Genomic DNA, 25,524 nt, shown 5'->3' with positions numbered 1-25,524 from the left:
AGATAAAAGCAAATATGTGCTTTACAATTTAAAAACAAGCAAACATGATTGTCTTTTTCCTTGTTTTTTAATGCAAAGCTGACGGGTTCAAGGCGATGAAGAGCCAACATTTTTCCACTTTAAAGTAAGTGTTATTTAGCAGGAATCCATGGATTTTCTAACCAAGCATGTGATTGTCTTTTCTTTGGTTACAAATGTCATGGATTCCTGCTGAACAACACTTACTGTAAAGTGGAACAAACATTTTGACTCATCATGGCCTTGAACCCATTAGCTTTGTATTGCTGTCTGTGTCTTGTCACAGATTTTCCTTTACTTTCTGCCTACTAAAAATGTGGAGCCCTAGATAGCAGTAAAGACATAACATGGGTACTAATCCTTCGCCACTCTATCCAAAGCAAAAAAAAAAATGATTAGAGATACATAGTAAAAATGTTTTTGTGCACTCCAGGGGCACAATTACTGCCATAGACCTGGAAGATTCCCACAAGAGAATGGTTTAGGAAATGTCTGATTCCCTGTTTTATAAATAGAGTCCTAAATGGATATTGGGAATTTGGTCATTTGAGTTGTGACTGTAATTTCTTTCAACTCCCAGCTTCTTATTTAATTCCAATACAAGAAAGATTCCTCATGGGTGGAGTTCCATAAAGCTAATCGGTAGATATTTTCATTGCATCACAAATCAAAATCAGTTTGGTGTACTGATTCTTGAACTGTGAATTTATTTTTTATTTAAAGAAACATTAGCTTTTGTTACATAAATAATGCATCAGGTCTAATATGGATGCACTGGGATTGGTGTGCGATGCACCAAAGGAATGACAAATATGTATAATGTCTACATTACCATAAAAATTATGGTAAATATTTTTATTCACTTCTATTCCCCAAACACTTATTAAGGTAAAATTAGAGACAAGAAGCAAACTTTTAGTGCACAGTTTCTTTGATCTCAAGGAACATGGAGGTGCACTTAGATTTGGAGAGTATCAAGGTATGGATGTATGTTAAATCTGATACCAGATAAAGAGCAAGAGAATGAGGGGGATACGTACATCTAAAAAGAAGCTTTTAGTAGGTGTCAAATTTGTCTCAGAATGGTTAGAAAGAGCACCTACATTATTTATTTCCCCTCTGTTCCATAATTGAAACCATATCAAGAGCTGTATAGCTTAAGAGTATACCATAGCCGATGCCAAAAGGTTGTCTGAATTTAATGAGTCAAGTTTTGGCAAAGTCTAAAACATTTTCTGTCCTCTAAAATATACATTAATATAAAATAGAAGGGCCAGCAGTTCAAAAGCTTTAAGCTTGGTGCCAGATACCATAAACTGATGCTTTTCATACACAAAAGAGCTTAGATAGCAAGCATGCTCTTTTGACAGTGTAATTGCTCATTTGTTTTTTTTAATTATTTTTATGAGCTAATGTAATATTTTAGCATTATGGCTGCCCATCTAGTATACGTGTCACATTTCTGATGAGGTGTGAATGCTTCATCACTTTTAGCCAACCCATGCGGTCAGGCTGGAAAGAGTGGATCTGCATACACAGAGCTGTGTAACATCAGAACTTTTATCTGTCATTACATGGACAGGAAATGGGTAACCAGAGACACAAGGCGTTCATTGTATTTTAGTGAATTGTCTGTGGTGTTCTATTCTCTCAAGTGTTGAATTTGGGCATAGAGCCTGAATTAGTTTTATCAGTGAGATAAAACATGTCTGGTTCCTAGTATGTAAATAAAAAATGAATGCAGTCTTCTGTTAAATGTGCACAATGCTGCTTTTAGGAGGCTAATAGGGCAGTGAAAGCTGATGGTGTTTGGTGTTGGTGTAAGATTAAAATATAAATAGTAGAATAATATTTCTTTAGAAATTATTATGCAAATAAGTTATCTATAATATTATAATATAAGTAGACATGCTATTTAATTGTATTGTTATTTTGCAGACCTTGGTGGAATATGGAGCAAACGTGACCATACCGAACCATGCTGGAGAGAAACCATCTCAGACTGCTGAGCACCAGGGACATAGCATGTGTTCCCGCTACCTGGTGGTGGTGGAGACCTGCATGTCTTTGGCATCTCAAGTTGTCAAACTCACCAAGCAACTTAAAGAGTAAGGAAGGTTATAAATAAAAAATGTCACTCTTTTTACTGTTCTTTGCATAAAACAAATATATTACTACTAGGCTGAACAGATCTTTGTGCTCACACACTGATTTATTTTAATGCTTGGTTCCTGTTTTAAAAATTGAACTTTACCATTATTAAAAAAAAGTTTTCTTTTATAAATTATCATGGCTTTTGTATGATCCACTTATAAGAACCGGATACATGAGTGATCATTTGGCCATCTGGGTTATGTGAAAAAAAACAGCCTGCAGTTACCCATATCTTTCCATAGGATGGTGTGTAAATACAGTATACCATGTAACTTCATTTCCTGGAACTGAAATGAAACAATTTTCTATTAGGTATAATGTATACGTCTAGAGTGTAAAATTATGTATTTAGATTATCAGTTTATTGCTCAGCTTTAAAACAGTATAGTTGTCATGTTCAGTCCAATTTAAAAGTATACCTCAAGCATTTTTTTAGTTTAAGCCTAAGAAGTGGTTAAAATCCCTTTTTTAAGTTTTCTTTCCATCTCTGTTTAATGGGGCAATTACCTTTACTTCCTGTTTTATAGACATAACAGGAAATTTCCCTAAAATCCAAATATTAGTTACTAAAGCAATTGTGAAGCAAAGTGCAGAGAAAGTATTCCACAGTATTACACCTTTTCTGGCCAGATGAGCCGGCGTTGCTCTTTTGCTGATCGGATAAGCCAGGCAATATACTTCACTGGCTGATTTAGCCAAGCATTGCTTCTTTGCTGGCCAGATGAGCCGGCATTGCTCCCATGCTGGGTAGATGAACCAAGACTCATTCCCTTGCTAGCCTGATGAGCCAGACTTTACTCCATTGCTGCCCAGATGAGCCATGCATTTACCCCATTGCCGGTCAGATGAGCCACCTTTGCTATGGGCCAGGCATTGATCTCTTTCTAGAAGCCTATTCTGAGCAAAAAGGACCTGTAATGTGGGAACTCAATCATTTTTTAAGACCCCCCTTTAACAGGACATAGGAAACATGATGAAATAATATAGAAAAGTCTTGGGAACAAATCAGTTCAGCAAAAACTTTTATATATTAGAAGTTGACCCCACCAATGTGTCCAGTCAAAGTCTTTACTAAACCCAAATGCTCCATAAAAGAAGATCCTTGTGGTGCTGGCTATTTCCTCCTGTTACCAAAAAAAACAATACCCGCAAACCATTTTTTGTCAGCCAGCTGTCAGCATTCACTAACACATAGGTGACTCTCTGTAAACTTTTCCTGCACTTTCATGCATTATGTACTTATGTCAGACTGTCACATTAGTCAAAGTCTATAAAGGGGAGTCCAGGGTACCAGAGACGGTTTTATGATATAATGTGCTTGGGGATGAACTAAAGATGTCTAAAGCATGAAGTCAAGTGAGGCTATTTGTGTCCTGTAACGGAGCGCTGCTCTGCCATCTCCTGGCTGTAGTCATTCATGCAGCTTACAGAGGACTACGCCGGCTAGGTTCATTAATCTTTGATGGTATTTCCTATTTGTGTTGCAGTAATAAAACATCTTGTCCAAAACTTACAAGTAATAGAATGTGAGAAGTGTGTATAAAATCTGTTCCAGCCAGATATATGTAAAGCACTTTGCTGTTTAATCAAGTGGCTTTATATTAATAGTAATAACCGAGATGAATAACAGAGATGAATAGCTATGAAAACTCTAGAGATGGTCATTTAGGAATATTCAGAATGGAATGCCTGTTCTGATCTATTAAAATGCCCAATGTTTGTCATGCAACAAGAATCTTTAAATATCTAGATACAGCATTTTACAGAAGAATGTTTTGTTGACCTTGACCCGTAACCCATTAACCAATCTGCACATATGTTTTCCAACACTCTTAGTTCACTCCTCCTCTTCCCCCAGCCCCCCATATTCTGTGTTGCTAAGGAGTCACCCCCACATACTGCAGTTTTCCTTTATACTTTTTTGGTAACAATGACTGGAATTATACTTGAGTACCATATGCAGCTTTGAAGGTACCCTTGTTGATCACTGTTGAAGAATGCATGATATATGATAACAAAATATGCAGACCAATCGATTCCCTTACCATATTTAATATTATATTTATTATGATTGTATCATGTTCGATTATACATTGTATCTCAGTTTATTGGAATTTTTAACATCAAATATTGGACACATTTCACATGTTAGTTGTTAGTTATTCACTGAGGAAATAGGCAGAAAAAAACACTGTATGCCCTTAGCAATCCTTTTCATCATTTCGTCTTTTTTTAAACTTGAAAAATAAGAAATGTTTGAAAAATGTTTCTGAAAGCTGAACTCCGGACAGATATAACAATACACAAATGTATGCAGTTACACATTTGTTAAAACATGTTCAATGAATTTTTAATGCAGCAAATGTAAATACTTAGATCAGTTTTAGTATCAGTTTAATGTATTCTTCTGTACAGACTAATAGAGAGCATTTAACAGGTAATTATCAGTATTTTGCTGCTCCTTTACTGTTCTGTAATAGTTTGGGGGCTGAATTGCTTAACTTCAATAATGCCTAGCTTTGCTTTCTGCTAAGGCCAGTGTATGTCTTGAGAATAAGGTGACAACCTTGTATATCATTTAGCAGGTGAGACAACTACATCATATGTATTCCTTCTGTGTATTTTGGTTTGCCTGGAGTTCAGCTTTAAAATATATATCTTGTCTCGTGTCTAACAGTAGACCGTCTAAGATTGCAAAGCTGTATATTACTAGTTTCACAATACAGTAATGACATGCAGAAGCTATAAGTAGTGTCTTGGGAAGGGTTATATCCAACAGAACTACAGTTTAATCTCTTTTCTTTACAGGCAGACGGCAGAGCGTATCACTTTACAGACACACCTCCAGCAGCTACTGGAAGCACAGCGATCCCTGCCAACATCCCCCAGGTATTATAATGCCTCCCATTTATTCCCTGCCAAAAGATTCAATAAAAAAGGAATCCAAATGCTACAGGAAGAGATGATGATAATAGAAATGGGGAAACAATGATTTGCTTGACAGGAAACCGACAGGACACGTTGACTTCCTAGTTAAACTGTATGGGAGACTGTAAAAAATAGATATGTTAGAGGAAAACGTGGGAATATGACAATGGGGGTGCAAGGTTTAATTACATAAGCTGTAAAGCTGTCAGCAGACACTTCCATCATGTTTAAATTTTCACCTTCAGAACACCTCAGTAAATACAGAAGATACCAGTAAAAACCAAAGAGTAGTATCTAATTGTATGTGTATATAACAATTAAAGAGCTTTTGCCTAATGCCAATGTATGCTCATAATGGTGTACTCAGTGGGGTGGTGAGAATTTTGGACATGGCATGTGAATAGGGACTATAATGTAAAATATTGAGTAAAAGGGGCTACAAAAATTATACTTGTTTTAGAAAAACTAATAACTTGTCAAGCAAGGAAACGTTATACACAGAAACACATAGGGTATATCTATAATTTTATTACATAATGAAGCCCAACTGCAAGTTGTGTTAGATCCACAAATGTTTTATACATTGCCTCTTTATGTGTTTTAAACCAGGTAGTTTTGTTAATCAGGTTACATCAGGAGTCTTTCAACTTCTTGAATATTGGTGGTGGCTTGTCCTTACTGCTTGATAAAGCAGCATTCACATAATGAAATGTATGCCATTCTATTCACAAGTACTGGCCATCTTAAAATCCTAGGGGTGTGTCTATGATGGTCTGTGCTCAAAAAAAGGGTTTTTAAAGCTGGGCATCATTTAACCTGGAGAACTAGCCCTGATGTGCTCAACTGTAAGTCTTTAAAAGCTAAAGATGCATTTTTACTTTTATACACACTGGGCTACCTATATTTATATTTCATTACAAGTGTGGACTTCAGCTTTAAATTAATTCTGTAGAAAGTATGTCTATGGGAACAAAATGTCTGTTAATAAAAGCAAACTCTTATAGTTGAATATAAAATATATAAACGGGATTAAATTAAACTTATCATATTTCCTAAACTGCAGATAATAAAACAAAGTTTAAGGATATATAAGGAATGTATGAACTTGGTACTGACGCTGATAAAATATATTACTAATAATATTTCACTAAAACCAAAACAGTTTACTGTAAGTTTACTGTAAGTTTAAGTATATTGTATAGGCTTTAAGAATACATTTTAGAACATAGCTATGTAAAAGATACATTAGGAAATAGAATCACTGAGATCTGAATTACATATTTCTAGCTGTCTTCACAAAGTTTACAATGTCACATAATAAAGTGAAGTGATACACCCAATTGTTCCTATTTAACATGCCTTGCTTAACTTTAGAAGATGAACAATAAAAATTAAGCAAAAGACATATAAAACATCTTACCAAAATGGAAAACTCCCTATTACTGAATTCATAGACTATTCTATGTTTTCTTTTAACTGGGTTATCTGTATAATACTGCATGTGTTAGACTTGCAGCTTATACTGTACTGCTATTTAGTATAAAGAAAAAAAAGTTTGCTAAAACGCTAGATCCAAAACAACCAAAAAGTTTGACTTCTGTCATGTGAAAGCTATATGAAAGCATACTAAAGGATGATTTGCGCAAAAAGCACATAAGAAAATACTCTTACAACAGAGTATAACCGTTGGTTTATGAAGGATAGATTGTAGGCAATTAGCATCAGTTTTTATGAGACAGTGGAAAACTGAATGCTGAATTAAAAAAAAAAAAATCTGGATTGAATTTAAATAAAGCTTGGTTGTCCCATTGCATTGTAAAGATTTACCAGGAAAGGGGACATGAGTTACATGAATATATTTTTGCTGTACAATATGGGATTTTTACTGTATAGCAGATAGAGTGTGGAGTAAGTGTTGCATGAGACACATAGTCTAATAGTTTACTTTTTACTAAAAGATAGTATGACAACAGTTCATATTACTAGTAGGGAGAAAAATATGGAATCCCTATCCAAAATAAGGAACATCTGGGTAAATTACATTTTTTGCACCTTAGGTCTTTAAGACAGTGTTCCATGCACTGAATTTTCAAAAACTCAATCTTTTCATATATTGTAAAATTATCTCATGATTTACAAGACCCACAGTTTTCAACAATGGTTGTAAATGGTTCATGCAAAAATCCATCATTTAATGTGTTACTAAAACCCGCCCAGGACTGCCACTCTTTTTCTCAAATAGCAGTCACTGTCTCGCAACCCACATATCCATACTAAGTGAGGTGGAAAGAGCTTAAATCCCTTCTCACTGCTGCAGGAGATCCCTAGTATTTGCGAAAACAGAGATGTTATAACTGATAAAAAATGCTTTTTGGCCTAAAAGAAAGCTAATTTTACATAACAAATTTACTGCACAAAAAGTTGCATTGCCTAAAGTCCTAAAACTAAACTTTTGACTCCATGAAAGTTAATTCCACGCTTCTTTATGTGATGATCAGTATCATCAGGAACATTTTTTTCAGGAGGCAAAATTGGCACCACTTGCCCAGACTAAAACATATGCCTTTTATTAAAGCTGAACTTGACTGACATTTTATACATAGTTAACCATGAACATTTATGCATTTTTCTTTGAATATGGTAAACCTAATATGTGGTAAGTGACTGCGTGTTGGTTACGTGAGGGGAAACAGAGACCTTTGCCGTGATGGAATCAGCTATTGATCTGTGCTTACTTTTTTTAGCCTCTTTTTTAAAGTTGTGAGGATTACGTGTACATTATCACAAGCTAGAGTTTCACATCTTGAAATGCACTTATATGTCTAGTAATATAGGACCTGTTTGTTCAACATGTTGAGCAAGGATTCCATAGCTTCATAGCACACCATTAAGTTGTAATGGTGAGACTGCTCATCAAACAACATCTTCTTAGTCTAACGTGCAATAGTGTAATTTAATAGTTGGGGAAGGGTTCCGTCTAATTCATGTGGATTTCTTTTTACAGAATGAGTTGGATGTAGAATCAAAATGAGTTTACCAGCATGTAAACCAAGGTTTGAAACAGAGTGCTAAATACTGAATAATATGGACATGTTTCCAATGTTCTACATATTGAACTGCAATCTGCAGTAGAAAATATTCTATAATTCTGTACTAAATAAATACATGAATATATATTGAGATGTATTTACACTTTCTCCTAATTCATAACCTTGGTATACACTGTGTAATTTAAATATTAGTAATAATAGTAGTAATAATAACGGAATAGAGGCCTGCACTGCTAAGTTATTATCCCGAAAACTATTCAAAAATCATATACTGATAAGATGGATTTGAAACTTGGATTAGTAGTTACTGAAATATGCCTATATGCTGTAAATGTATGGAGTAGGCAAACTAATAAGTGTAAATTGCACCAAAGTTTATGGGCCCTAGAGGAGTTCTAAGAACCTTAGTAGTAACCTCATGATAAGCACTGTTTTCTGTGGGCTAGGCCTGGAGGTATAGTGAAAGGTGAATTTTATCTCTAGGAACCTAGATGACATGGATCCCACCACATAAAAACAATAAAACCAAGCTATTATCACAAATAACCCTTAGAATTCAGCTTTGTTCATCAAACCCACATTTCCCATTTGTGTCAACTTCACCTGTTAGACAAGCAACCTTATGAAAACTGGTGGCACCTATACAAGGAAAAATAATCAAATTAGGTTGCATTAGGTTAAATGATATAATAAAGTTACAAATAAAAACAGACCTAAAAGTAAAGCACTAGCTGTAGATCTATGGGTCCATCTTTAAACTACCAATAAAAAATTGTCCCACGAAACCCATCTAATATTTTCATCTCTCATGATGTTATTATAGTGGGATCCTTTGAAGTCACAGCAGCCAGAATTTACCATTCTGTCAAAGCTATGGACTAAACTAAATGTGTAGGCTTGAGTCCAGTATCCAACATTTCAAATCTATATTTAAAGATCAGGATAGATATATATATCTTATTATATTAACAAATATTTGGCCTTACAGAATAAGAGCCTGCAGAGAACGGAGGTATAGGATAGGTAAATTTAATTTTTAAACAGTTTATAGGAAAAAAAATGAGCATTTAACTGTTGCAATATGGGGATTACCCAACTGCAAGGCTGGTTTTGTAGCCCAACTGGAGTTAGACTTTAATTATGAGTGGAAATGTGTAGTAAGCCATTATTCGACATGTTTTTCTTTTTACAGTTCACCATCTTCCCCAGCATCTGGCAGCCTTCAGAGGAAGACCCAGGAATCAGAAGATATAACACAGAAGAACAAACAGAATGGTATTCATGAAAGCTATCAGTTGCTTGGTGCTTCTATTCCCAACAGACTCAGGTGTAGAACACTTGATGAAGAGTCAGATAAGATTCTAAGGCAGCTATTGGGAAAAGACATCGCAGACAATGTTTCTAGTCCTGAAAAGTTGTCATTGGAATTCCAAGATGGGCTAGGAAATCGGATTGGGAAACGGATGCCACTAGAGAAAAGAGAATTCAAACTGGCTCGCCTAAGACAGATTATGCAGAGGTCCCTCAGTGAGTCCGACACAGACTCCAATAACTCAGAGGATCAGAAGAATACACCAATTAGAAAAATTGACAAACCAAGGCCACAGCCTATAGTTGAAAGTGTGGAAAACTCTGAAACTCTACAGATGATGATTAAAAAACATACACAGTCAAACACCGCAGGACGGAGGTTTGCTTTGGGACTTAAATCCAAGTCTGTGGATGGCCATAGTCCATCTCCAACATCCGAAAGCAGTGATCCAGACTATGAACCTCAATACCAATCAGGGAGCATACTTCAGTCTTCAGAATCTACTTCAGCACAGAAAACAACAAGTCCAAAAAGTGCTTTAAAATCCCCATCTTCTAAACGTAGGACTTCCCAAAACCTAAAACTTCGGGTGACATTTGAAGACCCCGTTGTTCAGGTAGAACAGATTGAGGCTGATAATGAAAGTAAAGATAAAGATGGCGGAAAGACTTCTCAAAAAGCTTCATCTAATGGTGAAATAGGGGAGCAGCAAAAAAGGACTTTTGGTGCTTTTCGATCTATTATGGAAACGTTTAGCAACAACCAGAATAACAACAATAACTCTCAATCTTCAAACAATAGCAAAGCACCTTCATCATCTTCATCATCATTGTCTTTTTCCTCGTTAAGTAGAAAATCAACAGATGCAAAGGCTTCACCTACACACAGTGGAAAAGGAAAGAACAAAAATGTAAGTAAAAAGAAATATGGTTGATTGAAATACTAGCCAATAATTCTTAAAAGCCTTAAAAATACTTATAAAGGTTTAAACTTTGTTTTTGGGTAGCGGAGGAATTACTCCCCCTGTCAAGTAATTTTGCCCTCTTTGTTCCATTGGGGATATTTCCTTTACTGTTCCAAATACACAACAGAAAGTTAGAGGAAATCATCTAAAGTGGGGGGAGTTCCCCTTTTAGACAGTTGTCTCTGAGACAGGTGTCCCTGTTGAAAATTTCCCCTTCACCTCTTGTCCATGTGAAAGGTTCTTTCTCGGTAACAATTGTTTTAGGTTCAATATTTCTTTACAAAAGGATATCTGAATTTAAAAGACAAACAATTAACAATACTTATCCACATATCCATTTTACAATAACAAAAAGTACAGAAAGTCCTTACTAGGGCAGAAAAAAATAGGTTAGGGTAAGTAGGGAAGAGTTAGAAAATAAATAGAATATGATGAGAAAGAAATAGGTATATAGCACAGAATAATGTTTAAGTTCAAAAATATAAACCTAAACAACAACAACAATGTACCAGTCTAATACCCAGAAATTAACTAGAAAAAGTATAAAATGTAGGAAATTAGGCAGCACAATCATATAGTTAAACATTAAAGACACATTTTGGGTGACGTAACCATAGCTCCCAATCTTTGTAATATTGTTTATAATGATCCTAAACAATTGCAAAAGATTTTTCTAAAGAACATTGATATCATAAACTACATCTAATAGATTGGGCACTTCAGTACTTTTCCATTTTCTTACAATTGCCAATTTAGCACTTAACAAAATGTGTACTACCACTGTTCTAGCTCCTGAGGGGATTCTATCAGTGTTAAGATGGAGTATGGCCAATTCTGGGTTTGATTTTAAAGACTGCCCAGCTACTTCAGAAGACAATATGAAGACTTGGGTCCAAAAAGAACAAAGTGATTTACACTGCCAGAGAATATGTAGTAAAGTTTCTAAGTCTCTGCATTCCCCAACAATTTCTAGAATTACATTCTGAAAAGTGTGCCAATTTAACTGGCATAGGTTACCATTGGATGATTGGTAACAATTGTTTTAAATAGAACAAATAGAGTAGTGAATCTTCTCAATTGTGACAGCAATAAAAACTTGACAAAGAGCCTAACATTTCTCCATTCTATCCCAAGCTAAATATAAAACGTTTTGCCCTAAAAAGGAATTTAATTTTGCAAACTCAGCCATATGAGTTGATATTTCTTTATCCTTATTTTTACCTGGTGATCTGCCAGTAACAAATTTCAAGTCCTACGGTAACAGTATGTTTAGAGGAGCAGTGTTGTCACCCTGTTACTTCCGTCTGTATGTTAAACTATCCATCAAATTATCAAGGTTTTATATCAGTAGAAAACAAATGTTTAATAAAATAGATTTGGAGAGCACTGAAATGTATTGTATTAGGATTATTTGGATGAATATTTTAATACAATCCTGTATTTTCACATATTAATTAACTTTTTCTATTTTTCAAGAATTTAGGGTATATTATTACATAGACATAACCATATGAATATAGTTGCATACTTAGTTATAATATTTTCTTCTACTCTGTTGTTTACAGTTAGCTGCCAGACAACGTATTGCATGTCTGCCAATGTTCTACACATGTTCTAGCTGCACTTAATTAAAGGTCTGACTCATTTACTGAATTTGAGGCTTATAGTAAGTATAGTAAGTTTAAGGATTGAAAGTATAGCTTAAAATAAATATATACATATAAATGTATATTAATATATATAATACAGCACAGTGCAGAGTAGTATGTTCTATTAATCTATTCAGTTATTGGTATAAATAATATTACAGCCAGAGGGGTGGCTGTACTTGATGTGGCGTCTAAGATGTACAGACCTCTACATAGAGGACAGGTGGGAGAATTGTGGGCATGGCAAAGTATGCTTTAAATTGAAGCTGGTAAAAGTATTATCATTTTTATATCTTTTGCATGCAGAGTAGTAACTTTGTAACTATCCTTTCACAACTACTTTATTTGCCCTTCTGTCTGGGGCAGAGAACAGTCACATAATATTCAGGACTGCAATCCCCTAAGCTTTTACCAAATGCTTTTTAGCCCTGGGACCATCTGTCACTTTGCCAAGACACAATGAGCTCTATTTATAAAACAGGGAATCTAACATTCCCTTGTGGGAATGTTCCAGGTCTGTGTGTTTCAATGGCAGTAATTGATTTCCACCAGGAAATGTCAGATTCCCTGTTTTATAAACACAAGGTGTCACAGTTGGGAAGATAACTTGAAGTTTAAGGTGACCATCTTAGACTTTGTAAACTTTAAATTGAATGTGGATTTATTTTTTATTCGTATGAAATAGTTAAGACCCCTATCTATTTTTTTTATTGTCTGTGTCCCATCATTCTCTATTCCAAAGACACAACAGAAAGTAAGAGCAAACCTTCCAAAGTTGGGAGAATCACCTCTTAGTTCTCACTGAAACGTGTCCCCAGTGGACAATGTCCCCTCACCTCCTGTTTACGTGGTAACTCATAGTTAAAATTTGGGGACAGAAAGTGATGGTCCCTGCAAGGACACAGCAATAAAAAATTGGCAGGGGTTTTACCAATTCCCTACGCTATCCAAATCAAAAAAATATTTTTCCTTTAGTTATATCCTAAGTAAGACACAGTTTTAAATCAGTTTTTCTGAAAGCAGATTCATCACAATATAAGTAAAATATTTCCACATTTCCCAAGCCGTCCTGACTCAAGTAATGGATTGTGGCATTCCTAGAAAGTGGTTTGGTATTACAAATCCAGGGTACAGTTTGGTTTTCATTTAGAAATATTGGTATAAGGATAGCTCATGCAATGAATCTGCACTGTCTTTTACATATGTATTCAATCAACCAAATGCATAGAAAGCATGATTTTATATATGTGAATTGTGTTATAAGCATGCTGCATGCTGCATGTACTGACTTTTATATTGCAATTTCCCAGGAGGCTTGTGTCTGCTGTGCCAAACTTTCCTCTAATGCATTGCTTGAAGATCTTCTTCCTAATCATGCATGGTATGTGGGGTGCTGTTGATTATAAGATTACCCTTCTCTTTTCTATATTTTTTTTCTTTCATTTTATTGGCATGCTTCTTTGAAATCATCTTTTCGCACATAAATCAAGTAAGGCAGCCAAAGTAAGTTTTGTCCTTTGCAATTAGCAGTGCACGTCTTTAATAATGTCTTGCTGACAGGCCCAGCAATATAGATTTGGCTATGCTGTTTGCCTAATATAAAAAGAGAAGACCTTGTCATAAATCCATCTTGCCGCTTGCTACATCTTGGCATGACTCTGAGTCTCTGCTCAGCAAGAGTCATATAACAGATGATGTGAATGGAAACCACATTTCCTGTCATGTGTGGGAAAGTCACCTCTAGAATTCTCAAACCTGGATAGAGCAAGCCCAGGATAGAATATAGTGGACAGGAGCTCGTAAAATTCTGTTTACATTTACAATGTGTCAGTAGTGAATTTTTTCACCCCTGAAGGTTGGGAAAAAGAAGGTTCTTACATTCTTTTATTTAGCACTAGGCAATGTTTCTTGACACTTTGTACACCTTGCATTAGTATTAAGTATAGAAGAATACATAAAAGCTGCTAATTTTGTAATATAGCAGCCTAGTTGCAGATCAGGCACAGACATCTTAGAGTGGTACTCTTAGTTTTAGCATAGTTTCACCCACTTCTATTTGCCCAGTCAAGGTAGTCTCTTTCTAAGTAGGAGGTAAGCCCAGGACAGTGTCACAAGAATAATTCATTTACTGACTGTTAGCGGCGCAGATAAGCCTCACACATTAGGGCCTGATTTATTAAAGCTCTCCAAGGCTGGAGAGGATACACTTTCATTAGGTAAGCTGGGTTATCTAGCAAACCTGGAATGGATTTATTCAAAGTCATTTGCTATTTGCTTCATTCCAGGTTTGCTGGGTCACTCAGCTTCACTGATGAAAGTGTATCCTCTCCAGCCTTGAAGAGCTTTATTAAATCAGGCCCATAGTCCTAAGTTTGTGTATGAGTCCTGAGCACTCTCAGAGAAAAGCTCTAGCTCTCCAAGTACACACCAATTTAGTTTTAAGCTGACTGTGACTTCCTCCTGTATACAAAACCTGTAGACCAGTGCAGAGAGTGGCCACTGATTTGTTCCTGGGCTTGGCTACAGAGCCCTCAAATCAAAAAAAAATTGTGGAGTCCTTTACGAACACAAAACATGGGTTCCCTCAATCTGCTTCACACAATGGGATTGATTTACTAAGAGAGTTTAAACTGTTTACTTAGCAAAGTAAATTCTTACTCTGCAAGGGATAATTCACTTGATTTAGGCTACGTACACGCGTTCGATTTTTGTTGTTGGAAACAATCTTTTATGATCGTTTCCAATGACAAAAGACTGAAAGATGAAAGAAGCAGTGTTGTACATACAGCGCTGCTCTGCTCAATAGAGAAGAGAGGGGGAAGAACGAGTTAGCGGAACCACGCTGCGCTCTTCTTCTCCCACTTGTATGGAGGTTGTTCATCTTCTGCTGTTCATGGATCCACCAGGACGGTTCCATGAACAACGTCGGACGGCCTCTGTACACATGTCAGATTCTCGCCCAAGATGAACCCTGCAACTAGTAGCAGCCGAGAATCATCTGAAGTGGGTACATAGCCCTAGGGGATGCAGTGAGAATTTACATTGCAATAAATATCCAATCACATGCAAGGAAGAATAAAAACTGGAATTGCTTGCACATCACTTGGATAAGCAGTGCTATATGGATGAAGCAGAATATTTTCTATTGCTGCTATATACAGGGTAGGAGAATTCATGTATGTGATGTTACTGACTTCCTAAACACTAAGGCATCTATTTGATTAATCCTTTAAATTGTTTGGACAATGTTTATACCATTGTTTACTAAAGTAAGTGTTTTTTCCTAATAAAAAGCATGTTATTCTCTTCTTTTTAATATATATTTAAGAATAATATACAACAGTCACACAAGCGACAGTTCACAAATGTTTTCCTTCCTCTCTGGTGGTGAGAAATATTTTGGACATCTAATAAATCGGTCTTATTAAGAACAGATAAACCACCACATAGTTGAAATAAACACCAGTGAAGACACCATGTGGGTGTTAGCCACAAACACATCCCTGTAAAAGATGATTTTAATTTTCTGCTGCTCCTACGTAAAACAAGCACCGTCTCTTCAGCCTTAGCAGAAACTGGATGTTCCATGTCTAGACAGATGACATTTAGTTCAATCCTTATAAGTAACTAAACAATGACAGTTGTTGTTTTGTGTCCCTAGAATAAATGGCCCTGGCTTTGGCCCTGAGATTTTTAAAAGTTGTTGATTTGAATTTATAAATCATGAGAAAAAGTATAGATACTTTCCAAATGACACTCTGATTAAGTTGAACAGAATGCATTCCAAGTTAGGAGATGCCAGCCAGCAACCCACGTTGGAGCCGGAACAAACTGCCGGAGACGAAGCTCCGGAGCCGCATGCGGCTCTTGAGCCTGCGTGTGATGGCTCTCTTCCCTATTTACCGCAGCCAACGTTAACACTTCTGCCGCTGGAGTAATTAGGGAACATTCCCTCTCCTCCGTATGCATTGCGGAGAATAGGGATTTCACTTCGGGGGGGGCATTCCTGGTGGGGGGTGGAGCCATTTTTTACAACCTACATCACTCGATCTCGCGTCTGGGTCGGGTGACGTAGAAAGAAGAACCCGGAAGAAGAGATGAAGCTGGCGGCGCCCGACGCTGGCTCGTGGGTGGGTGCTGGGACGACACAGGAACCGATGTAAGAGACCTCCAAATAGATCAAACTGCCCTGCTGGATTGAAGGTAAGTGTTTTTTTTTTTTGTTTTAGGCACTTTTGGGTTTAGTCCCTGTTTAATGTGCATTTTGATTTGGGCTGTAGATTGAGGCCTTTCTCACTTTCACCTAAATTGTCTGTGTAGCTTCCCAAAGCCAGTTACAATTACTTGATGCTTGGGATTCCAGTGAGTCAGCTAGAACATTTTAACTTTCTGTTCCTGCTCACTTTGTGACAGGACTCATTTTCACCATATTACCTGTGCTAATTTAGAGGCAGAACACAAACCTCCCACGAGACTTCCTGTGCCATAAAATCTGGTAAGACACTTTTAAGTGCTTCCTTTATTAGTCGCTAAAAAGTGCCCTTTCTGCAGTTAGCATTGATGTTGTATCCTTGTGTGACCTGGTGGTTTGTTCACTGTAGGGAGCATTTTAGTCACAAAATACCCAGATACCAATGTAGAAGGTAGTGCTACATCATAGGCACATGGGTTGTTCAATGGTTCCACATCCAGTATTCCCTTCAGGCTTTTACAATGGCCTGATTTTCATGCCTTGGTTGGATTTTCGGAGGAGTTGTAAAGGACTATTTTGGTCACAAGCTTTTGAAGGTCCAATTAAATTTCACATTTGCAGAGTATTAAGAAACTCTGCAAAAGAGCCCTACTTGGCCTTTGATGTCACTTTAAGCTTTTCACTTAGTCCCTAGTTTGGAGCTCTTGAAGCTGTGGCAGGCATTGGAATTACATACCTGTTGTTGGAAGTAACCTTGGTATTCCTATGCAGACATTGTGGAACCTTTTGGTTCAGTTCATGCCAATGTTGATTTCTTAGACTGTGATTCTAGGGCAGTCTTCGTGACCTTGTCTGCCCAGAAAGCCCTTCTTTACATTTTTGCAGGAAGCTAGATTTCTAGATAGTCTCTGGTTCATGGTTATGGTTCATAGTTGTGTGCTGTAATTGGGTTTTGTTTGAACCCAATAAAGGTGGTTCATGTTTTTAGGAACTTAGTTTACTGCTATTTAGGAACTAGTATACTGCTGTTTAATATATGTAATTATGAGGGAGTTTAGTGCTTCTTTGGTTGTGGTGATTGGCACTTGTCGGAGGTATTGATAGCTGTTGTAGGAGTGTTCCACCCTTTACATTGTTGTTCCAGTTGAGTTGACATTTTTGAGTGAACTCTATTCTGTGTTTTGTTTAGGGCTTGTCATGCATACAACTCAACTTTTACCAAGGGTTTATGTTTACCCTTCATTTCACTGCTTTTGGATATCCCAATAGTGACAGTGTCCCATGTCTTTCCATGGATGGTATAAAGAAAATGGGATTTTTGTACTGCACAGTATTGTAAGCTCTAAAACAGTGGTCGCCAATCTTTTCGGACCAGCTGACCACTAAATTTACTGGCTCCGGACTGCACGTGTACTTCTCCTTTAGTGATGCCATATGCCAGGACCTGCCCACTTTCCCATTGCAGGTCTGAACATGCGATGGGAGACTGTCTACTGCTAACTGCTAGGAAGCAGGCATAATAATAGGTCTAACCCCTGGCTTTTTTAGGTGTTCACAAGTGCTTGTACAGTTTGCTTCTGGCTGCATGTTTTTTTTTATACATCTCGCCCTGTTGACTGCCTGAAAACATTACAAAAATGGCTGACAAATGTTTAAAAATGCATTCGCTGATTAAAAACAAAGTGTGAACTCTCTGGACATTTTCTACCCTTGCAGAGCTACGAGTAGCTAAACATTCCCTACCATGCTTCAAACTACATTAAATGTCCATCTAATAATGGACATCTATCCGTTTTTATTTCTTTGTGACTCGGATGTCTCCAAGTACTAAAATTTACTCTCTGGCAAAAACATCTGCAGACCTTCTGAAAACATGGGAAAAGCTGAAAAGATGTGGATGTGACAGTTTAATGTGCTTGGTGTACGTTCAATGCATGATCCATCATCCTTAATGAGAAAAGGCTAAACAGACATCTGTACATACATTATGCTTGATTCCTTACCAGCATTTTTATGTCCTGCCAACAAATGAATAGAGAGACCTTGTCTTATTCTGGATCCTTCAAAAAATGTATTTTAATAAGCATTTCTTTTGTTTATTAGAAGGAAGCTTTGAGATAAATTTTTACAATTGCAGAATAATGACAGCCATATTTATATAGTTTATCTTCTAAATCTCAAGCTATCATTTTATTTATTAAAAAAAGAAAACTGACATCATTAACAGAATAGCAAAGGTCATCTAGACTCTGAAGCTCAGACCAGCTGTATGAGTGTGTAAGTAGGCCAAAATATTACGGCAGATGTTTACTGCAGAGTCAGCAAGTTTGCCGCCGGCTAACACATCTGACAGCTGCAAAAGGTTTGGAGATCCTTCTCGTCGACCCCATTATTTCAAAATGAATTTGCATAGCCGAAACTGCATTATCCATGTGTGACAACTGTATCATAATGCCCATTTTTTTAATTCTGTAGACCAATTTTTTGGCTTTTGCAGACAGCACAGCATGTGGATTACCATTTTTTTATATAAAGTATTTATCAGTTTGTACATCACTTTACAGGACACCGTTCACAGCAATTATTACTCTAGATAAACTTTCACTATTACACAGTCTAGGGCAGGGGTCCCCAACCTCCGGTCAGGCAGCGGCCGTCTGACAGGTGGGTTGCAACTCTGGCCAGGGCACCCACCAAAGGGGTCAGGAGAAGGACCCCACTTGGGGGGACGCACCAGCCAGAGCCACGATCGATGTCTTCCGGAGACATCGCAGGCTTAGGGCGGTCGTCAGGTTGTGTCTCTGGACTCAACCTACTCACTCTCCCATTGCGGGCTCAAACCTATGATGGGAGAGTGGGTGGGTTATGGCACCATGACACCACTCTGGGGGGAAGTTTCTTCCACTTCAAGTGAAACACGGCTCCCCGCACATTCACGGTCCAGTGTCTGCGCATTTAGTGGTCCACGACGTGCAAAAGTTTGGGGACCACTGGTCTAGGGCTTATTTTCAGAAGACAGTCAGTCTGCCTATAAAAGGATTTTTGGATTCTTGGAGGGAGATGGAACACCTAGAAAAAAAAAACATACACTGGGTGAATCTATAAATTCCATGCAGGTAGTTTTCCTTGTGATAATTAGACACCAAGGTGTCACCAGTTTTAAACACTCCATGTGGCTTTTTCACTATTACTGAAACAAAGCAAATTAAACCAATCCTACAAAGAAAGCAATTAACTACAAAGAATCCTACAAATAAAGCAATGTAATTAACAATTACATGAAGCTGCCTACCCCACCACATTTTGCTGGGCCGAAGCTTGATTTAAGCTTGCTGAAAGATTTTCACTACCAGGCACACTTCTGGGTGTGTTGAATACCTGACAGTTCTTGATCCCTTGCGTCCTGTAGTCATGTAGGCTTAGTAGAGGAAACCACAGAGGACGGCTTTATAATTAAACACACCCAGTAGTTCTGAATGATAACAATTTCTCAGGAAGCTTGGATATCCAACAGAGCAGACAGGTAGAATGAATTAGAATTAAATATTAAGATAAATTTACAATGACTTAAATAACTGAGAATGTTCACAGACACTACTACTGGTAAATATGCACTTGAAATATGACTGCTTGGTGGCTGGTTGCTGCAGGCATTGCTTCTGCATTCCCAAAAATATTGCTTACATTCAATTACAGCGCTGCGCTTTGGTGTGCGGGATTCTGCCTTTTCACATTCCTTTCACCTGGAGCTGAAAAATATAGAGATGTTGAAATAATCAAATAGATTTCCTAATCGTTATATGGCATCTACAATACATGATCAGTCTGTCTTCTCTCTTTTTCAATTCAAATTCAATTGATTTATTTACTGTTGTTCGTTTTTTGTTTGAAACTGGAAAAAATACATCTGTAGGTGGCATACATCTATATTAATTTGTCAAAGGCTACTTGTACGGTGTCATATGTTCTTATTAAAGCCCAACTCGTGACAAAATAATAAACTTTAGCTATGAATACGGTTGGTTAGGATGAATACGGTCGATAATGGATTTCCTAAAAGTCATTTGATAGCAAATGTTTTTATTCCTGAACAAGATCCATTACAGGTTTGCTGGATTACTCAGCTTAACTGATGAAAATTTATCCTCTCCAGCCTTGGAGAACTTTATCAAATCAGGTCCAAGGGTCTGATCTATTAAATCTCTCCAGGGCTAGAGAAGATACTTTGTCTTGGGAAAACCTGGGTGATCCAGCAAACCTGGAATCTGTGGGTGACATACTTTGAACTGCTAATTTTATTATAGACATTCATCTATTCATTTACAATGTTCATAAAATATATAGAACCCAGGTATAGCACACTAACTTGGCGAATTCCTGAACCCCTGCAAAAATGGGTTGTTTTTATTTTTAAAGCCGATTCTTTGACATTTCCATTCTAGTTTTAGACAATTTGGTAAATATTTTTTTATTTTAATGTGAGAAAATTTTTCTTGTTCTCTCAACACAGGCATAATACAGTTGGAGGATCACTAAAGATTTTGTTCAGTGACATGGATCCAGAAGAATCGGAGATGCAAGAATTTTTCCTATAACCGTGTCTTCTTCACAGATGTCCTGCGACCACACCTTCCAATCCTTGGCTCCCATGAGGCCTTATGATGTCTTTTTACACTTTGTGTTGATGTGCTTGTTTGGTGTGGATACTTTACTTCTCAGAAGTTGACTTTTTGTCTTTGTGATGCCAAGACTTTTTATACTGCACTGCACTGACAGTGATTTGTGATATGTCCAACACTAGATCAGTTGATAAATATTTTTTGTCTGTTTCCTCTTCAGTTATTGTACACTGTATTTATTACTGACAAGGTTCATCCCATTGCTTGTGATATGAAAAAATGATTCTATGTTAAAAAAAATAACATTGGGGGTTTGCGATGATTTGTTACTTTGTCTTTTAAGTGTCACTTCACCTTTTGAGTAAATTGGATTCATAAAATCACAACTGGTTAATGAATAAATACACAATTACTTTTTTTCTGGAGTCATGTGTACTGCTGTAAACTAAAGTTCTGTTGTCTGAAAAGCAGATGTTAAAATGTATAAAATTGCACTGGAATCTGTATGTTAACTGAACTGCCTTAAGTTTTAATAAGGACCCCTACATCTTACATACACACAGCATTAAATGAAGCAAATATGTGGATTGTTTTTCTTTTTTGATCAACATTCTTAAGTCATTCTGCCTGCAAAACATATCCTTTTGCCCTCATTATGCAAATGGAAAGCAGATCATAGTAAAAGGTTGTTTTTAATATCACTTCAAAATAAAAGTTTATCAGCATCTTTTCAATACATAATAGTGGAGTTAAAATATTACCTCTAAAGAAGGATTTTAAAACAAGGCTGTACCTACTGTAAGGATCATGGATAGATCAAATATTAAAAAAAAAAAATGCTTTGGTTATTGCCCAACTATTGTTTACTACCTGTTCTGATAATGTGGAATATTTCTTTTCAGGCAGCTTTTTTTATTTTTTATACAAAATGGAAATGATACAAAAATACAATAAAATGCATCTACCATTCGCCCATGTAAATTGCAAAAAAAATGAATAAATAAAGAAAAATCAAGCAGACCAGCATAGTACCTTTTTAGGAGATTTATAATCCATAGGAATATTCTGACTTTATCATCCACATGGGGGTGGATTAGATTTGCTGTGAAGTGCTTAATATGTGGCCTTTAGTATTGGGCTGGCGTTTGAAGAAGAAATCCATAATGGTTTGTGGTTCCATCATTGAAGTATTCAAGAAGGCTGAAAGCAAAGCAGATGGAATTGGTTTATTTCTAAATTTCAGTTGAAATTTGTTGAGAGGTGTCTTCTGAAAATCTCCTTATTCTAGTGAAATATTGATCTCAAATCAGTCATACTGGTACTATTTTTTTTACAGTGTAATGTGTATGTGTCACACTAAAACTGAACACTTATAGTCTGCTAAATCGTTTCTGTACTCAGTAAACATGTGGAGGAAAATACAGGCAGCGGGATAAGACTGATGACACATATTTACATTCCAGGTGCTGCCTGGTGTCCTCCTAAATTTATAGATTGGGTCTTCAGACGGTGACCATTTCCAAAAACATATGACAGGCTAAACGTGAATATAACAAAAGTAAGATTTTCCAATATGAGTGGGTTAATAAATGTTAGAAGTTTTTATATGTATGTGATATAAGATGTTAGCTGCTCTGCTTTCAGAAGATTCTGTTGCATGTTTCAGCAACCACCACAATGCATTTGTCAGCGAATTCCTGTACATCAGCCCTTATAGTGTATCTAAAGCCATATTTCTTGGTTCTGTAAAGAATGGGGAGTTAAAAAAAAAAAAACCTTTGTCAGGTTTATTGCTGTGTCCCATTGCAGAAGGTTTTCACTTACAGTATTGTCCCACTGCAGAAATGTTTCACTTACAATAATATTCCAGTGAAAGGAGGTGAGAGGGAATTTCTCCATAGTAGGGAGACATGCCTCCTCTTACTGTCATCAGGAGATAGGTGTGATTTCTCTGTTCCAGCAACAGCTGTATGCAAGTTCCTACACAACTGTATGAGCCTTAATACATTTCTGGTATGTATAAACTTAGTTGATAATGGTCACTTGTTTTGTGACCACCACAAAATTAAGGTGAAACTAAATGAATTTATTTAGAAAAAAGTTATTATTTACCTTAAAATTATAATTGAAGTCATTGGCCCCTACCCCATCCCTCTTTGGTGCTAGAAACACAGAAGTTGATGAGACTAAAGCAGGGGAAAACCGTACAACCCTCAGCAAATTAGCATGTTCTACACTGTTTAATAACAATCACTGCACCTTGTTGTTACTGAACACAGCAGTGAGCATTTTACGAAGAATGTTCCCTGCTATGTAACTTCTTGATGTGGGAAATGCCAGGCACTCTCTTTTTTCTCTTTTATGGGAGTTCAATTTCACTTTATAATCATTAGAGGACATTAACATGCTGAAATGTTGGTTGGTTAACCTGTAGTACTGCACAACTAAATACTAACATCACTTGTTACTGACATGAATTATATTGCTGAAAGGTGGAATCTTTACTCTGATGATCCACTCCTGTAATCAACCAAAGTTCATCAGTTGAAAAGAGATAAAAGAGCAAAACGAATTGCTTACTATAGAAAAAAGGAAATGTTCTCAATTAAGACACAGGTATGGTAAAAAACCATAATAATTTTTAAATACTTGTTTAAAACCTAAAATTAAATTAAATAATTAAAAAACCTATATTAATTGAAAACAAATTATTTTCCATCCCCACAAAAAATGGAATTCCTTGTCACATTTTTCTATTTGTAAATGTCTTGAACCAAAGTAATAGAATAGAAGTTTTCTGTTGTGTTTTTGTAACAGATAATATTTGTAGGGGTTCGGGACTTGTTCTGTTCCTTCATATAATTTATATTGGGACTAGAATACATGTAAGACACAATTTCATCAAGACTGGTAATTGAGTCACATTGAGAGGAGGATGTTTGTAGAATTTCTACAAATATTGTAATCCAGATGGTGTTGCCAAATTCTAACATTGGCTTTTTATTACTGCATTGAAAGCAGTTAATATTGTTATTGAACAAGCAGCAGCCCACTGACTGGGCCATCTCAGTTCTCTTTCATCAAAGCCACAAGCTCTATTTTCATCACTGTACAATGCAGTGAAGTCAGATTGGCTTCTAGTGATGCCCAAGAAGACTCAGACTCAGGTACTAAATTTTAAATACAATAAAGTATTTGTAATAAATGCATGAACTGGATTGACTGTAATACTACATTCCACCAGCAAGTAATGCTGCTCATTTGTTATATATCAACATATCTGTCCTAAGAACACCCGGAGTGACCCCTTAAAGTTTTTTTACAACAACAGATTTTCTGTTTACCTGGTAATCCGTTTCAAAAGACTGTACTGTGTAAACAAGTAAACCAGCATTCAACCAGCTCTTTGATAGGATAATAGCAATAGATAACATTTACAACAGTTTGTAAAATCCTCATTGATGTGCGAAAAAACAGATATTTATGCAGTTGCATGGGAGGATCGCAGCACCTAATTTTTCACTGTAAATTATTTGCTTTTAGTTTTTCTTTGCAGTATGTTTTTGTAAAGAAGGGGTTGTTTTTTTTCCTGAGCCTTTTACATTTTATAAAGCGGTTGATTTAGTAGACTGCTAACTGTAGAAGCAATGATAATGTATTTCTAGTGTACGATGGCTGTTCCATCCATAATACGAGAGCACTCAGTCTTGCTGTAAGAAATGTTTTATGAAAGATGAGCACTTTTTTCTATCTTAGACTATGTTGGGTTTGACATTGTGAATTTGATGTTTTTATGAATTTTGGATGCAATTACCAATAAAAATTAACTTGCATCTTGTGTTTGTATTTATTCTCTGTATACCAGAAATCAGTTATTTTCTAAAAAACCTTTTGTGATTGTTTCCAGTGACAAAAGAATGAATGAGCACTGTACACACAGCTCTTTTCTGTTCTATAGAGAGGAGGGGGCAGGGACAATGCACCCCATTGTGTCCTTCTACATAGGAGTGGATTAATGAACAACATTGGGAGACAAGAATTGTTACGTTTATTTTGGAAACAGTCATCTAATTTATATGTAATATTGGGATGATCTTAATATTGTGACTCATAGCACCCAAGATTTATCTTTGGCCAGGTCTTTTGCTTTCATGTGACACCGCAGACTAGTTAAATGCCATATGATCTGGACCGGGAATCTTTGTAGTTTGGCATAACTCTTTAATAGAACTACAACACTTTTTTGATCAAACATTCTAAAAATTTTGAGTTATGAAAAACTAATTTATCTGCTATTGCAAGTAGGTGCTCTCTTTTGCTTTTCCATATATATATAGATAATATTAACAATATACCATCTTGCAGAGTCTATTGGAGCTAAACGATAAAGTAGTGCTGCCAGTGATATAATCATTTCTTCATAGAAAATCCTCGGGAAGGGCTACTTGCATTCTTTGCCCATAACCAGTTATAAAACAATGCAGTTCTTCTCCCATACTAATCACCTCGCCCTGCTCCTTTATCAGCTACCTGTTACTATTGGAATTAAATTCAGCTGTCTAATAATTGAGCAGGCAGAATGCATAGAGCACTAGGTGGAGCCACCTAGGGGAGGTGTAAGGAGTTTGTGACCACTGG

The 25,524-nt window shown here is 36.5% G+C and overlaps 1 protein-coding gene across 3 annotated transcripts in view; it reads left to right on the top strand.

Moving 5' to 3' along the window:
• The window catches only part of SNCAIP (synuclein alpha interacting protein), a 138,872-nt gene extending 114,153 nt beyond the window's left edge, over positions 1–24,719 (top strand). For 2 of the 3 annotated variants that reach the window (XM_072416037.1, XM_072416038.1), the window contains 5 exons: positions 1,957–2,126; positions 4,981–5,061; positions 9,343–10,372; positions 13,386–13,456; positions 20,778–24,719. In XM_072416037.1, the coding sequence (XP_072272138.1) occupies positions 1,957–2,126; positions 4,981–5,061; positions 9,343–10,372; positions 13,386–13,456; positions 20,778–20,862 (1,437 nt within the window). In that variant the 3' untranslated portion in view covers positions 20,863–24,719. The remainder of the gene's footprint in view (positions 1–1,956; positions 2,127–4,980; positions 5,062–9,342; positions 10,373–13,385; positions 13,457–20,777) is intronic. The other variant, XM_072416039.1, reaches the window with a different exon arrangement.
• The last annotated feature ends 805 nt before the right edge of the window (positions 24,720–25,524 follow it).

The sequence above is a fragment of the Pyxicephalus adspersus genome, chromosome 6 (genome assembly GCF_032062135.1).
Source record: "Pyxicephalus adspersus chromosome 6, UCB_Pads_2.0, whole genome shotgun sequence".
Classification (NCBI taxonomy): Eukaryota; Metazoa; Chordata; class Amphibia; order Anura; family Pyxicephalidae; genus Pyxicephalus; species Pyxicephalus adspersus.
Note: the sequence above shows the minus strand (reverse complement) of the source record. Positions and strands in the feature narration are given on the sequence as shown.